Source organism: Sander lucioperca, chromosome 9, assembly GCF_008315115.2.
Source record: "Sander lucioperca isolate FBNREF2018 chromosome 9, SLUC_FBN_1.2, whole genome shotgun sequence".
Lineage (NCBI taxonomy): Eukaryota > Metazoa > Chordata > Actinopteri > Perciformes > Percidae > Sander > Sander lucioperca.
In genome coordinates this window covers 40,420,852-40,436,097 of record NC_050181.1, presented here as the reverse complement: position 1 = coordinate 40,436,097, position 15,246 = coordinate 40,420,852, and the positions used below count along the sequence as shown (strand labels likewise).

Below are 15,246 nucleotides of genomic sequence, written 5' to 3'. Positions count from 1 at the left end.
TGAACTTAACCGTACGTGTTCATGATGTGTGCACAACCCTGTGTGTGTGTGTGTGTGTGTGTGTGTGTGTGTGTGTGTGTGTGTGTGTGTGTGTGTGTGTGTGTGTGTGTGTGAGAGAGAGAGAGAGAGAGTGTGTGTGTGTGTGAGAGAGAGAGAGAGAGAGAGTGTGTGTGTGTGTGTGTGTGTGTGTGTGTGTGTGTGTGTGTGTGTGTGTGTGTGTGTGTGTGTGTGTGTGTGTGTGTGTGTGTTCATGATGCACTGAGGTAACGACTCCCAGCTGTCTTGTCTGAACAGAAAGCACATCTGGCGGAAAGGAGGGGGAAAGATTCCAAAAAAGAAGCCAAGGAAAAGAGAAGTAAATGTTAGCTTATCATAAGTTAAATGTAATATCTTGTGTGTTTGTTCTTTAATATATACCAGTGTATAGCATTTCAGATTTAGGAGCTGCACTGGAAAACATCTGACAGAACAGTATCACTCTGATACTTGCAGACAGTCGTATCTGGGCATGCTGCAGATGAACATGTATCTGCTGTTTGAATGTGTGGATTAGTGCATGTGTGTGCATATGCTTGCTTTGCTTTTATGTCTATATTGTCGCCTTGTCTTTTATCTTTGTGCTTGTTTGCATATGACAAAAATTGAGTCGCTCCTCGTGTGTTTTCCATGGAATAGTGAGGAAGAAGTTATAGCGATGTTGGGAGAGTAGAGCTGTTTATGATTCTGGAACTGATTATACAGAAATCCCCCCAGACTGTAACGTTCTTTCAGTCCATGTGAAAGAAATAATGAAAAAAAAATTAAAGAGTGAGAGAGTATGTGTGTGTGTGTGTGTGTGTGTGTGTGTGTGTGTGTGTGTGTGTGTGTGTGTGTGTGTGTGTGTGAGAGAGAGGGGAACAGAGACTGGTTTACTCTTATTTGGGAGGGAGGTCATTCCTATTCTATGAGTCACACTTTTAAGAGAGACCAGAACCCCCCCCCCCCCACCACCACCACCCTCTCAATCACACGCACACACTCACTGCTCCACTCTCTTCTTCTCTTTTTAAGGAAAAACTCTTCACGGGCCAAGACAGAGAGAACCGCTTTATAGAGTAATAACTCTGTCCAGAAGCTGCCCTTCTCCTCCTCCTACTCTTCTTTTCTTTGCACTAAGTAAAATGCCGACTGCTGTCTCACCTCCAACCACCCCTAGACTGATCACAGCCCACTATACCTTCAGATAAAGTTAAACTTAAAAAGCATGAGGTATTAGAACGGGAAAACGTGTGTCTATATATATGTTACGGTTCTGCAAGTGCAACATCAGCCGTATCTAATGACGGATGAGGTCAGATCAAACTTTCATCAAATGCCCCTGATGTGATATTCTTAAAGATATGGATTCCAGTCTCTGGTCATTCACGTAAGCACCTGCCATACTTAGTTGACCCAAATGGCTCCTTCATCTCCCTCTCATGGGACGGATGGATGTGGACTTTGATGTAAAAGCTAGGGCTGCACAATATATTGTTTTTTATCATCATTGCGATATCAACTGTCGCAATAAACACATCGCAAAAGGTTGCGACATATCGCGGAAGACACTCAGAGATCTTTTGTTGAAATATAGTTGAAATCAAATATCAGTAGAAAACTGCACTTTAAAATGTAACAGTCATTCTTTTCTAAGTGGTGCCTTTTTATTCAATTCAATGTTCAGTTTGTTCAATAAAAGAATGTTGGAAATGGTTTCCTTTTATTTGTTTTAAATTCAACAAGCAATTTGTGGTTTTCCAGCAGAATACTGAAAGCAGCAGTAAGGCAGGACTGAGTCCACTTTAATCTGTTTATTTATCGCAAGTAATAAGTAATATCGCGATATTCAACAACATTATCACATATTGAATAATTTCCTCATATCGTGCAGCCCTAGTAAAAGCCTGTTCACGACATCGCCTCCCGTATCCTGGCCTGGATAAAACATTAGTCGAAGTGTTACTGGGTTTGCAACTCTGCAGGCCACATCAGAGAATTCAAGCAAATTAGACCTTCTGATATGCTCAAGTGTTTGTCTGCAACATATAATTAGCAACAATGAACTTACAAGAAATATGCTTTACATGCTTTACATGTGTAGAAGTAAGTGTCTGTGCAGATGTGTACAAACATGGTAAATCCTCACACAGGGAGACCTCCCACCAACACTCTATAACACATACGGATAGGCAGACATGCAGCTGAAGCACCTACATGCGTATAAACATGGTGAGCAGACTCATGAGCAGTCTGTTGGTGTTTATATCGAGTATAAACTCCTCTCACTCAGCCTACTAATTGTAACCAGACTACCAGACATAAGCAGGGTCCATTTGTGTGTGTGTGTGTGTGTGTGTGTGTGTGTGTGTGTTTATGAGTATGGGGGTTACGTCTACTCTTTATCCTGTTCTATTTCAAACTGACTCACCACATGTGTGAGATTAACTGTGAAAACCTCCTAAATGCTCTATCTCAGGGACATGAAAGCTCAGTGTCCCCAGGGTTCCCATGTGTTCGGCTGAGGGACACGTCCATAAAAATGTAATATCTACTGATACTAAAAGGGCATTACAATCTGTTTGTGGAGGGGGGGGGGCTGTTCAAAACTCAAACTGCGCTTTGGCATCCTCTTTTACTGGTTCATGGCAGTAATACTGGGGGTACACGCGCGCGCGCGCTTACACGGGCTCCTGAGGAGCCATGGCGCCTCCAAGCGGACAGCAGTGGGCACTCGGGTGCGTCGTACGCGCACAGGAGGAGGGATCAGAGCTTGTTGCTGGGGCTGGACCGGGACAGGAGAGCGAACGGACGGCTCTTCTGGGGGAAGTGAAAGCCCATCCAGAGCTTTGTTTCCCATTTTCTAACTCCCGTATCTCCCTTTTCTTTCTCGGCTTTTACCTCCTGCTGATATGAGAAGATAAATCAACAGAGGATCAGCTGCTAACGAAGTTTTGAAGTTGTTGGAAAGAGTTCGGGTAAGCAGCACTTTTACGCACAACTACCAATCTCTCTCTCCCTCTATCTGTCTCCTTCTTTCTCCTTGTGTCTCTATCTGTCTTTCTCTTTGCCTCTTTGCATGTCTTAAAACTTACTCTCATCAACAGAAATGAGGGGTTTTCCCAGCCAAACCAAACTGCTGCGCAAGAACAAACTTTGAGTAGTACGCAACTCCTTCAAAATCCAAGTAATAACCTAAGGGAAAAAACATACATAAAAGATGGGCTCTATCAGTCGTGCTGGTATCTCTGCATGTTCTTACATGATATTTACCTGTGCAGTGGTGAAAGGCTATGGGGTCTCCCACTCACTCCCATGACCTGGACAGTGGGAGAGGAGTGGGAACATCTGCAGGAGCGACTCCTTCGCAGTTCACAGCTGTCCGTCCGCCAGAGGGAGCCACAGCAAAGCGCGTGGCTGGTTGGTGTGCACTTTAAAATTATGTCTGAAAATATTTTTATAGTTAGTGTAAATTGAATGTACTTCAAATTATATTACCTACCTACTACCTAACTACCTTAAAAAAAATGTTTTTAAGGCAAACTGCTTGTGGGATGACATTTATTTACAGTGGAATTTATATTATAAATGTTTTTCTTAAGAGGAATAAGTTTTCTCCGATTAGTCACTTGTAAAGATGTAGTGAATACAGTTGGCAGGATGTCTAGTGGTGGACACTCGCTGGCTGAGATCTTGTAGCTGATGAAGAGGGACTGATAGACCAACTGTAGGCTTTATTGAGATGTTGCTACCAGTATGCTGAGTGTTCAATGGACATAAGGGCTGTCAGCTGCCCTCCCTTCTTTTCTGCACATCCAGCAGGGTGGGATTAATAATCAAGCAAAGTGTGCACTGTCCCGGGCCCCACCTCTCAGGGGCCCTGAAGGCCTCTTATCAAGTGTGTCAGCTGGTTGGTTTGTGGTAATCTGATTAATAATTTGTTTTGGAATATGCACATCTAGAATAACAAGGGACAGGCAGGTCCAGCACGATTACCTGTCTTGTCAGAATTTAATTAAGAAATGCCAATAAACCAGAGCACAATTTTTCTCCTCTCCTCTATCCTGGAATGCTGTATGGACTAGCGAGACCCTCCTTCGCAGCACTGTGGAGGAAGGTCTGGCAATGTGAGACTACATGATGCATATCCCTACATAAATTTGTGTTTAGTCAAATTACAAATAAGGATCAATGTGCCAGGGCCCCCAAACAGGTGAACAGAGGTTCGCTGTGAGGGAAGGGAAAGCCTCTGGAGGGCTGTCTCCTGCAAATGCATGTCTGTTCATTTTGTGTCATCACGCAGAGTCATGTTTGTAAAATCTTTTCTTGACTTGAAAACAATGAGGTGCTATGTTTAGATAAGGTAATAGGTTCCATTTTTAAGCCTCGGAATTTCATGTTTCATTTGGTGAAACGGTTAGTCGTTCAAGCACTTAGGCCTGTATATATTTAGTGCATCTGATTGAACTTCTATTGGTTATGGCTGAAGTTTGGCAGCATGTTAAGGCCTTTGTCCGGGTTTCTGCATGAATAATCCATTATAAGGCAAATGTCAGCCTATGTTAAGATCAGTCACTTCGTCCAGCCTCTGTCGTTTCTATGTCCACCATTAAACACAAGAAAGAAAAGCCATGTGTCACTCTTTTTTTTTTTAAGATTATTTTTTGGGCATTTTAGGCCTTTATTGACAGGACAGCTGAATAAATGAAAGGGGAGAGAGGATGACATGCAGCAAAAGGCTGCAGGTCAGAGTCGAACCCAGGGCTGCTGGATCAAGGACTAAACCTCTATATATGGGCACCCACTCTACCAACTGAGCTATCCGGGCGCCCAAGCCATGTGTAACTCTTGATCATTTCAAACCTATTACATAACTGTGTGGCAGCCATTTTGTTCCATGGGACATGGGACAGTCAGTATAGTCAGTGTTCTTCATACAATTAACTGATGCAGAATCTAGAAAAAGAAATTATAAATATTTTTTCTGAATATTTTGAACATTATCAACTACTACTAAATAATTACATGACAATAATAATGTGGAATGACAAGACAATTCTGTATTATTAGACTACACCACAGTGAAAGGCTATTAGACTGCTGGTTATTTTAAGATAACCACATATAATCGTTTTTTCTGTCACATATATGTCTTTCCATTTCTGCGATTCAGTGTTTTTTCTGTATTTTCTGTCTTTTCCATGAGTTCTTTTTTCAATTTATTGATCTTGAGACATAAAGTGAGAAATACATAAGCAGATTGTTGGCTCAGTGGAGTGTCTTGTGCCCTTGTGTCAGACAGGAGAAGAGAAAGATGCTGGGGTTAGAGGTCATCGTGCTCTGTCTTCTTTTTGGAGCCCTGACTCACGGCCAGCCAACAGAGTGCAGCAGTGAGTGCCATGAACCTGATCCCTCACAGCCATAGCAACATGGCATGTTCAAATGTGAACAGTTTTAGTGATATAACATGGAGCATTTTATCTTGCTGATTTAAATGCATTGCACTTTTCATGGAAGCTTTACCTGTGTTTGTTTCTGTTTCCTCCAGAGAAGAATGATTGTGCAGTAGACGTGTACTTCACCATAGACACATCTGAGACCATCGCCCTGCAGGAGCCACCCCCTGGAGCGCTGGTGGAGAGCATCAAGGTTCCTCATTTTTCTGCAGTTTTATCAATTAAGCCTCAACACAAAATATCCCTGTTTTATAGTGTCACCATCCCATAATGACAGTCAACCAAGTGGGCTGTATTAGCCATGTTGTATAATGTGTTGTACCTTGTTGTTGTAGCAATTCGCTGAGCTGTTTGCAGAGCGTTTGGTAGATGCTGAACTTAAAGGTGTCGTGCGGATCAACTGGAACATCGGTGGACTGCACTTCTCCCAGATCCAGAAAGAGTTCAGTACCATCGGACCCAAGAGCAATTTCATCACTGTAAGTGACACACACACACATCCCTTCACATCCCAGATACCATCAAGTTTAAGATTAAATAGTTTGTTTAGATCACATTTGGGTGTTTTATGTAGCTAACCAAGTACTGAATTGGAGGAATTAAATAACTTTGACATTTAGCCTACAATTGATGTACAATGCTGTTTAAAGCTGCACCAGGCAACATCACATTAGGAGTTTTATACTGTATGTAGCAAATCTGTGGAGAGATGACGTCTTTCGTGTTTGTTTTTTAGCTCACCACACACTTGTTGACGCCAATGACAACAGCTTAGCACAAAGACTGGAAACGGGGAAACAGTTTGCCTGGGTCTCAACTAAATCTGCCTACCAGCACTTCTAAAGCTCACAAATTAACAAGTTATATATTGTTTGTTTAATTCATACAAAAACCAACATGTAAAAATGCCAATTAGCCATTGCATGGGGAATTATGTGCCAGACTATTTCCTGACTGGGAGCAGTAACTTTCTGGAGTCTCCGCTGGTCACCTGGCAACTGGTCCCAGCCAAGAAATAGTCCAGCGCATAACCATTGCTGTTTTTACATACAGCAAGGCTAGTTTTTGTGCTAAGCTAACTGACAATATATTAAACGGGTACATATGAGAGTATCGATCTTCTCATCTAATTCTTCGCCAGATAACGAATAAGTGTATCCCCAAAATGTGTTCCGTGGTTATTTATTTTATTATTTCGACACAGCATCTGAAGATTAGGTTAAAATGCAGGAGCCACCTTTAGTCCCATACCATTTCAATTTATATCAATCAATTAATCAAATTACCCCAAAGTGATGCAGATACCTTCAGGGCCCCTGAGGGTCTTTGGTCCCTGGGCAGTTGCCTGCTTTTCCTGATTTGTAATTCAGCCTTAACAAGTCACACTTGTCAATGTTTCCAGGGCGTCAAGGGAATCCAATACCTCGGTAAGGGTACTCACATCGACTGCGCCCTCACCAACATGACCGAAAAAATGCTGCGCTACCCCTCTACCAGCAGCCCCAGTTTGGTCCGATTCGCTGTGGTCATCACCGACGGCCACGTGACTGCGAACCCATGCGGGGGCATCAAAATGGCAGCAGAGAGGGCTCGTGAAAAGGAGATCCATATGTTTGTCGTGGCGGCATCGAAGAACATCGAAGAGACGGGGCTGAGGGAGATCGCCAACTCTCCTGCGAGCGTCTACAGGAGGGATTTCATGGCTGTGGATCTGAGCCAGGGCAGAGCCATCATACATCAAGACACCATTAACCGCATCATCGACACCATGGTAACACACAAACACACCCACAGAGACACACAGAGAAACACGAAACATGCTGAATGCCTCTCCTACTCACATCTTGTTCCATTTGTGTTCACAGAAACATTTGGCGTTTGTACAGGTAAGAATACACACACAACTAATAATCATAAAGATTTATGTTTCAGACTGTATCATCACTGACTGTATGTCTTCATTTTCTGTATGACATAGTGTTATAATGTGACCTGTCTGGAGACACCAGGGCCTGAAGGTCCAACAGGTCCCAGAGGACAAAAAGTGAGTTTCACACACACACACACACACACACACACACACACGTACACACACACTTACAGAAACTGCACACTCGTGACTTTCATCCTCATCCTTTTCATTCACATATTTTCTCCTTTTAACTCGTTGACTGTAGGGCGCTAAAGGAGACAACGGTGACCCAGGTCTGAAAGGATTAAAAGGTCGCCCAGGAGACCCCGGTATCGAGGGTCCCATCGGTCAGCCCGGTAGCAAAGTAAGACACTGAACATCCAGCTACCCATCAGCCCATATTTACTACGTTTGTTTGTATCTATAGTGTCATAAACGATTTTTCTTTTCGCTTTTTCCTCTCTGTAGGGACAACCAGGTGTACAAGGCGATAAGGTGAGGCATCGCTTTCCTTTTGTGTGGATTAGGTTCATCAATGCATGACTTAAGTCTTTGAATAAATGAATGGGTTTGTAGATGAAAGATAATAAAATCTGGAGTCAAATGAGTTCATAATCTGTTGAATAAGCACATATTAATTGTAGTAAAATGACTGCTGATCTTGTGTCTGCCCACAGGGAGAGCTTGGTACTCAGGGGAAAAAGGTAGGACTTTTTTCTCATTTATGATTTATTACTTAACCAAATCTGTTAATTATCATTCATTTTGTAAAGGTATCGGCTTTCTCTTCTAAGTGTCTCTTTTCTTTGACGTTAGGGCGTGGCTGGCATTGCAGGGCGCAATGGTACAGATGGACAGAAGGTAGGTGCTGTATAAGGCTGATATTGAGGAGTACATTAAAGGTGCAGTAGGTAAGACTTATAAAACTAACTTTCTGTCATATTTGCTGAAACTGACCCTATGTTCGCGTAGAACTACATGAAGCAGGTAATTTTAAAAAAAAAATCTGGCTCCTGTGGCGCCATCTACAGCCTGTAGTGCCATCTACAGCCTGTAGTGCGATTTGCAAAAATCCACCGCTCCCTGTTCAGATGTGCCAATCAGGGCCGGGGGGGTGTCTAACTGCATGTCAATCACCGCTCATGCACACGCATTCATTCTTCCTTGTGGGGGGAGGGGCTTAGGAGACAATTTTGGGCTTTAACGGAAAGGGGGGGAGGGACTGAGAAGTTTTTTGATGTTCAAATGTTTTGGCAAAGTCCTGGATCTTCGCAATCCTACCTACGGCACCTTTAAGGGAACAAGATGCAACTTAGAGTTATTACAGACTTACTAAAACTGATTATATTCCACAAGTTTCAAATAGTGGATGTCTGATTTTGAAGAGAAGCTCCAGTTTTGTAATGTAGTTTTTTCCCCTTTATCTTATTCTTCTCACCAGGGTAAAATTGGACGGATCGGCGCTCCCGGCTGCAAAGGAGACCCAGGCGACAGAGTATGACATTCAACACTATTTTAAATGATCAGTACAGCCATAATGTGTTGTGTTATGGCCTATTTATGTTGTGTGTTTGATGCTTTGTAGGGTCCTGATGGTCACCCCGGAGACGTCGGTGAACGTGGTTTTGCTGGTACTAATGGAGACAAGGTACATGGTCTTCACTTAAAAACAAAAACTATATATCAGCAATCCAATATGTGGTTAAACCCTGCCTGACTCTGTGTGTGTGTGTGTGTGTTTGTGTGTGTGTGTGTGTGTGTGTGTGTGTGTGTGTGTGTGTGTGTCTGTGTGTCGTCTTTAGGGTGATCCCGGTCGCCCTGGAAGACCTGGTCCCTCTGGCCTGTCCGGAGAGGCTGGACCAAAGGTAAACCTGGGGACAGGGATAGCTGCTCTTTGCTTTGGCAGATATTAGGCCTGAGGTCATGTTAAATGGTTTAAGGAATGTTGGAGGTGAAAGGCTAAACTCTAGTGCTTCTTCCACAGGGAGAGAGGGGAAGTCCTGGATCACCTGGCGTCCCTGGACTGAAAGGAAACCCAGTAAGACAGACAGACAGAAATACATTCAAAAACACTCATTATATGCATCATGTAGCTCACCTGTGTGTTGTTCTTCATAGGGAGTCCCTGGAGCTGGAGGAGTCAGAGGAGAACCGGTAAGAACATCTGATTCACCCAACTTATAATGTTTCCCTTCATCGTTCGCCTGCATGGCTTTATGTTGACTTTCCAATTGTTTTTGTGTTCTAGGGGAGAAGAGGAGACTATGGGCCAAAGGGTGCTCAAGGGTCAGATGGAGTTAAGGGAGACAAGGTAGGAAACACAGACGCACAAGAGTGAAACATTTCTGTATTACGAACTTTTTGCCTTGACTCAAAGGATTTCCTTCATTATGAGACATTACTCCACCACTAGGGGGCTCAACGCTGATTTTATGTTTCAGGGTGAAATGGGGCCAGAGGGCTTGAGAGGACTTCCAGGTGAATCCGGAAACAAAGGAACAAAGGTGAGAAGAGTTGTATTTTCTTTATTATCTGTATATGTTAATATGAACACCATACACAACTCTTTAATCTAACCACTATTGTTGCACCTGTTGTCAACTTTCTGTCCTCTGACAGGGAGACAATGGCCTGCCAGGCCCCAGGGGACCACCGGGGGCACCAGGAGAGGCTGGGAAAAATGTAGGTTAAGGGTCTCATTTGAGCATCATGTTAAAAAGATACATTACGTAATCTAGTTTACATTAACACTGTTGGTATTATAGGGTACCAGAGGCGACCCTGGTGATTCTGGACCAAGAGGCGATCCTGGACAGATTGGACCAAAGGTATGTGTGTGAAAGTGTGTTAGCATTTTCCTTGGTCCTTTTTTAGGGTCCCTATAGCTGCAGTTTGTCTTGACTGTTCCTTTTGTCTTTATTCAGGGAGACCCTGGAAGACCTGGCTTCAGCTATCCTGGGCCAAGAGGATCATCGGTAATGTACACATGCACTTTGTCTCGTTGCGTTTGCTAGCCGGAGTGACACACTCGCCTGAGACTTTCCTCCGCTGTTGTACAGGGTGAGAGAGGAGAGAAGGGCAATCGTGGACCTCGCGGCGGCAGAGGAGACTGTGGTCCAAAGGGTGAACCAGGAGATAAAGGACCTTTGGGAGAGGGCGTGAGTAACTCATTGTAGTTGGATGTATGCTGTTACTGGAGCAAGAGGTGTACAGTGCAGGTGCACAATGCTAATTTTTCTGCTTACAACAGGGTGAGCCAGGATCTCAGGGTGAACCTGGCCTAAGAGGGCCAAGAGGAGAGTTTGGGCGTGATGTAAGTATACAAAAACTGCACTGTAAATCAGGAAAACACACATACAAGTGCTTTTCTACTCACTGATATAGGGAGTTGCATCCAGCTAGGAAATGCCAGCCTAAGCTGATGTTTACTTGTTACCGATTAGCTTTATCTGCTAGCAATCCCAAACCAGACGAAAGCTGAGAGGCAGGATGTGATATTTTTGTGTTCTCTTCCTCCACAGGGAGATCCTGGCCCTGAGGGAGATCCCGGCCTCACTGTAAGAGCATTTCATCTAACCACTCTTTTGTCACTGGCACATCAACAGAAACATGATATATATGATATTATGTTTTTTTTTTTACTGCAGGAATGTGATGTTATGAACTACATCAGGGAAACATGTGGCTGCTGTGGTGAGTTTAGTTACCACTGTGTTTCTATTCAGTGGTCTGAACATGCTCTGATTCTTACAGTCTGTGTATTTGTCTGCAGATTGTGAGAAACACTGCGGAGCCCTGGACATTGTGTTTGTGATCGACAGCTCCGAGTCAGTGGGTATGACTAACTTCACCCTGGAGAAGAACTTTGTCATCAACACCATCAACAAACTGGGATCCCTTGCCAAAGACCCTAATTCAGACACAGGTAGACATGCACATGTTCCCTTGCTCTTTAGATGACTACAGAATTAGTCTAAAAAACTTTACAAGATGGCTGCCAACTTGGCGTAAACACGGTTGCCTGTGTTCCCAGGCACAAGAGTGGGAGTTGTTCAGTACAGTCACAGTGGAACCTTCCAGGCCATCCGGCTCAACGACCCCAAGATCGATTCACTGTCTGCTTTCAAGGTCTCAAACACAAACACATGTGCCAACTGCTTTGAAATGTATTTTTAGGGTGTACACAGACTGTTCTTTTGTCTCTTTTGTCCAGATGTTTCTTAATTAATCAGGGCTGATGTGCTGTCAGACCCGATGTGCTGTCTGCACACATAAGGCAGATGGGAGTCATCACAGTTATGTTTACATGTTCCTCTCAATATATTTCTGACATTTACCAATACATACATACATACATACATAAATACAAACAAACATACATACGTACATGCATACATTATTATTTTTTTAAAAACACATCAAACCATTCTACTGGGTGACATTTTTCTACATGACTATGAACATGGGCACTTTGTATATCATCGTGATCATCGGAATCATGATCTTCCTCGTGTCCACTGTGAGTACTGATCTCACATCATGTACCACTGTACATACACATCTCTCACATTCTTGACTGACTTTTCAGGATGCAGTGAAGCGCTTGGAGTGGATTGCTGGAGGAACATGGACTCCATCGGCTCTGAAGTACGCCTATGACAACCTGATTAGGGACAGCCGCAGAGCCAAAGCCAAAGTCACTGTTGTTGTCATCACAGACGGACGCTTCGACCCCAGAGATGACGACCAGCTGCTCGACTACCTCTGCAGGTGCCTGGCACTGGGGCTGAGTTTTGAGATTTAGAATGAGCTATTATGTGGAAGAAAAATGTTCTATCTATCTCATTGCTTGTGTTTGTGTTAGACAAAATACCACTGTTGATGTGAGTGCCATTGGAATCGGAGACATGTTTGACCAGATTGAGGAGAATGAGAGTCTGAAGAGCATTGCCTGCCAGAAAGATGGCAGGGTGCTGGGCATGAAGCGCTTTGCAGACCTGGTGGCAGAGGAGTTCATTAACGAGATTGAAACCGTGCTCTGCCCAGGTACACTCACTAGAAAAGCACACATAACGTACAGTATGTTTATCTGGTGGATTATGAAGCTGTTTTCTTTAGTCCTTTTTGTCTGACATTTGTCTTTATCTTTGTTTTAGAGCCTGTCATCATATGCCCTGATCTCCCCTGTAAGTCAGGTAAGATTTTAAAATATTATGTATCACTTAGTGTCTCCATTTTCAGCATTTATGCCTGGGTAACTAGCATTATTAAGGTGTCAATATGCTTCAATGAAGTGCTTGTCAACTTGTCAAACAGCGTCTCAAAAAGCATTTGATTTCAGGGGCATACGTCAGACAATTTTTGTATCTTTTTTCCATTCTTTACACAACTTCTTCCGTCACTTTTCGTGTGTGTACAACCAAGTGCAACTTTGAGGAGAGACTGTCCAAAAGTGTGCACTGTTTTACCTATTTTTATGTTTCAACACGCCCTGCACCTTTCTGACAGCAGGCTTTTTGCCCTACCTTCAAATGTGGCTATTCAGAACATTTAAAGTATAAACATTTTGCCCCAAACATTTTGGCACGTTGACGTGCGGACAACACCTGGTACCAACTAGTTTGGTTGTAGCATAGTGATGCCTTTAAGCTAGCTAGGATTACACATGTTGTGGCTTAAATTTAGGTCAATATGTTTATTTACACACATCATTTTACCTCCTTTGCTATGATGCAGTTAATTCATGTCGCTGTAAAGCCAACACACAAGACCAAACTTACAATTTAGTGCACCTCAGTGTAGCTCCGGCATCTTTGTTGGCTGTGTTGGTGCGTCGTGTCTGTGGGACCCCGCCCACAATGTTACTCCGCCCGCTTGTTTCAGGAGGGGGCGTCACAGCGGGGCAAGCCCCTTCCCCCTGGAAGCCACTGGCCGAGGAAGGCAGTCCCTCATTGGTCCCCACCTCTTTGGAGGGTGTGACCAGCCTGCTAAACAACCTGAGCGAGCAGCAGTACGGGGTTGGCGTTGCAACTATGGCGTACACAGCCCAGAGAGCCAAACTCGCCCATGGAGCGGACAGGCAGCGGTGGACCCAGCTGTTCATCAACTCCTTCAAATATGTCTATGGAGACATTATGGGAGACCCAGAGAAAGCCTTAGGACTCTGCTAATGCTAATATGCTAACCGCTATCTCGCCATTATGGACGCCAATAACTAATAAGCTTACTGCTGGACGTAGAGTAGATTTTATTAAAACTGTGGGCATTTTTTTTTTTACTCTACGGGTGCAATTTACACCTGGGCTGAAGCAAAAGGACTGCATGTTATAAAGCTGGCCATGTCCTAACGTTTCAGAGCAGCCTTATACTGTATATACACTACTGTATATGATTGGCCAACATTCAAAATGTGATGATCCCTCTCCTCATAGAATATTTTTGAATAACCTACATGGAGCTGTCTCTCAAAAAAAGTCAGTCTGTTTGAAAGATGATACATATCATTTCTTCCACCTTAGTGGAGGAACGTTTTCCATTTACATGCAAAGTGGATGTTGTCCATTTGTTGGTGGCAGATTGGTCTGCAGAGCCATTCATGTTGCTCCTGTATAGTGTACTGTGGCTCTTTTGATGAAGCCTCATTTCCACTGTGAATGACAAGCTTGCTGAATCACTCTGATGGCATTTCTATTGCTGTTTTCCACATATCCATGGTTACGGCCTTTACTTTTTTATTCTTGTGCTCTGTGAATGAGTCATCTTGGTGAAAAGGCCATGACATGTGGAAAATACACTCAGTATAGCCTACTGCATATGAGTCAGAAGTTGGTGTTTGTGGATGTTTGGTTAATTGACATGGCACTGACAATTAAGGAACTCTTGTATGTAATGCCCTTGATTGGTGCATGGTTTTTTGCATGTGGCTTAGCTTGTATGATGACTAGAGGAAACTGACTACATGGCTTTTACCAAATGTTATGGTATCAACTGTGACTGAAACTTGCTGATGTGAACTATGTTGTTTTGTATAAAATGTATTCATGTTTTTATGCCATCTCAAGAGAATAAAATCATAGAGCAAACTAAAAAATGCTTTCTTGATGAGGTCACTATTGATATGAGAAGGGTTAAATGAAGACAGCTAGTACACTATGTTACAGTATATGTTTTGCTGGCTTTGACCTCTGAGCATCTGTGTTCTGGCTGTAGCTTGCTGAACATCATGTTTGATTTAAAACTTCATGTATGTGTGTGCGTCTGTTCCAGAGCCTGCCGTGGCTAGCTGTGTTCAGCGGCCAGTGGATGTGGTATTCCTGTTGGATGGTTCTGAGAGGATGGGACTGGAGGCCCACCGCAGGGCCAAAGAGTTTATCGAGAATGTAGCTCGCCAGCTCACCCTTGCCAACAGCCGTTCAGATGAGAGGAATGCCCGCTTGGCTCTGCTGCAGTACGGCAGCCCTACAGAACAGAGGGTGGAGTTTGCGCTCACTCACAATCTTACAGTGATCTCTGATTCGCTGGCAAGGGTGACCTACATGGACTCCTCTTCTGCTCTGGGCAGCGCCATCATCCATGCTGTCAACAATCTGGTGGTTCCAAAGGTATAAATAAACATGTCTTGGATTTGTAGGAAGGTAACCAATGCCAGAAACATGTAAATGAATAGTTAAAGATTTTTAGAGATTCGCTTTCTTGAGCAAGAGAAGAAGATCAATATCACTCTGGTATCAGTCTTCTCATCCTATCTCTTGGCAAGAAAGCAAATAAGCATATATCCCAGAATGTCACACTATTCTTTTAAGTACGGAGCTGGAGCCAGGAGGTCATTAGCTTAAAGATTGGAAGCAGGGGGAAACTGCTCAC

General features: G+C 43.5%; 1 protein-coding gene across 4 annotated transcripts in view; it reads left to right on the top strand.

The window, feature by feature from the left end:
• The first annotated feature begins 2,741 nt into the window (after window positions 1–2,741).
• Window positions 2,742–15,246, top strand: part of col6a2 (collagen, type VI, alpha 2) — a 13,797-nt gene continuing 1,292 nt past the window's right edge. Inside the window, exons 1-31 of one of the 4 annotated variants that reach the window (XM_031306793.2) lie at window positions 2,742–2,993; window positions 5,314–5,405; window positions 5,564–5,664; window positions 5,807–5,950; window positions 6,874–7,242; window positions 7,337–7,357; window positions 7,450–7,515; window positions 7,649–7,747; window positions 7,852–7,878; window positions 8,061–8,087; window positions 8,200–8,244; window positions 8,825–8,878; window positions 8,969–9,031; window positions 9,186–9,248; window positions 9,368–9,421; window positions 9,502–9,537; window positions 9,632–9,694; window positions 9,825–9,887; window positions 10,003–10,065; window positions 10,149–10,211; window positions 10,308–10,358; window positions 10,443–10,541; window positions 10,634–10,696; window positions 10,905–10,940; window positions 11,031–11,076; window positions 11,156–11,308; window positions 11,417–11,511; window positions 11,972–12,153; window positions 12,248–12,429; window positions 12,540–12,578; window positions 14,650–14,984. In XM_031306793.2, coding sequence (XP_031162653.1) covers window positions 5,330–5,405; window positions 5,564–5,664; window positions 5,807–5,950; window positions 6,874–7,242; window positions 7,337–7,357; window positions 7,450–7,515; window positions 7,649–7,747; window positions 7,852–7,878; window positions 8,061–8,087; window positions 8,200–8,244; window positions 8,825–8,878; window positions 8,969–9,031; window positions 9,186–9,248; window positions 9,368–9,421; window positions 9,502–9,537; window positions 9,632–9,694; window positions 9,825–9,887; window positions 10,003–10,065; window positions 10,149–10,211; window positions 10,308–10,358; window positions 10,443–10,541; window positions 10,634–10,696; window positions 10,905–10,940; window positions 11,031–11,076; window positions 11,156–11,308; window positions 11,417–11,511; window positions 11,972–12,153; window positions 12,248–12,429; window positions 12,540–12,578; window positions 14,650–14,984 — 2,778 coding nt within the window. In that variant the 5' untranslated portion in view covers window positions 2,742–2,993; window positions 5,314–5,329. Of the gene's footprint in view, window positions 2,994–5,313; window positions 5,406–5,557; window positions 5,665–5,806; window positions 5,951–6,873; window positions 7,243–7,336; window positions 7,358–7,449; window positions 7,516–7,648; window positions 7,748–7,851; window positions 7,879–8,060; window positions 8,088–8,199; window positions 8,245–8,824; window positions 8,879–8,968; window positions 9,032–9,185; window positions 9,249–9,367; window positions 9,422–9,501; window positions 9,538–9,631; window positions 9,695–9,824; window positions 9,888–10,002; window positions 10,066–10,148; window positions 10,212–10,307; window positions 10,359–10,442; window positions 10,542–10,633; window positions 10,697–10,904; window positions 10,941–11,030; window positions 11,077–11,155; window positions 11,309–11,416; window positions 11,512–11,971; window positions 12,154–12,247; window positions 12,430–12,539; window positions 12,579–13,266; window positions 14,474–14,649; window positions 14,985–15,246 lie in introns of those variants that run through there. The other 3 variants (XM_036004748.1, XM_036004749.1, XM_036004750.1) reach the window with 3 other exon arrangements.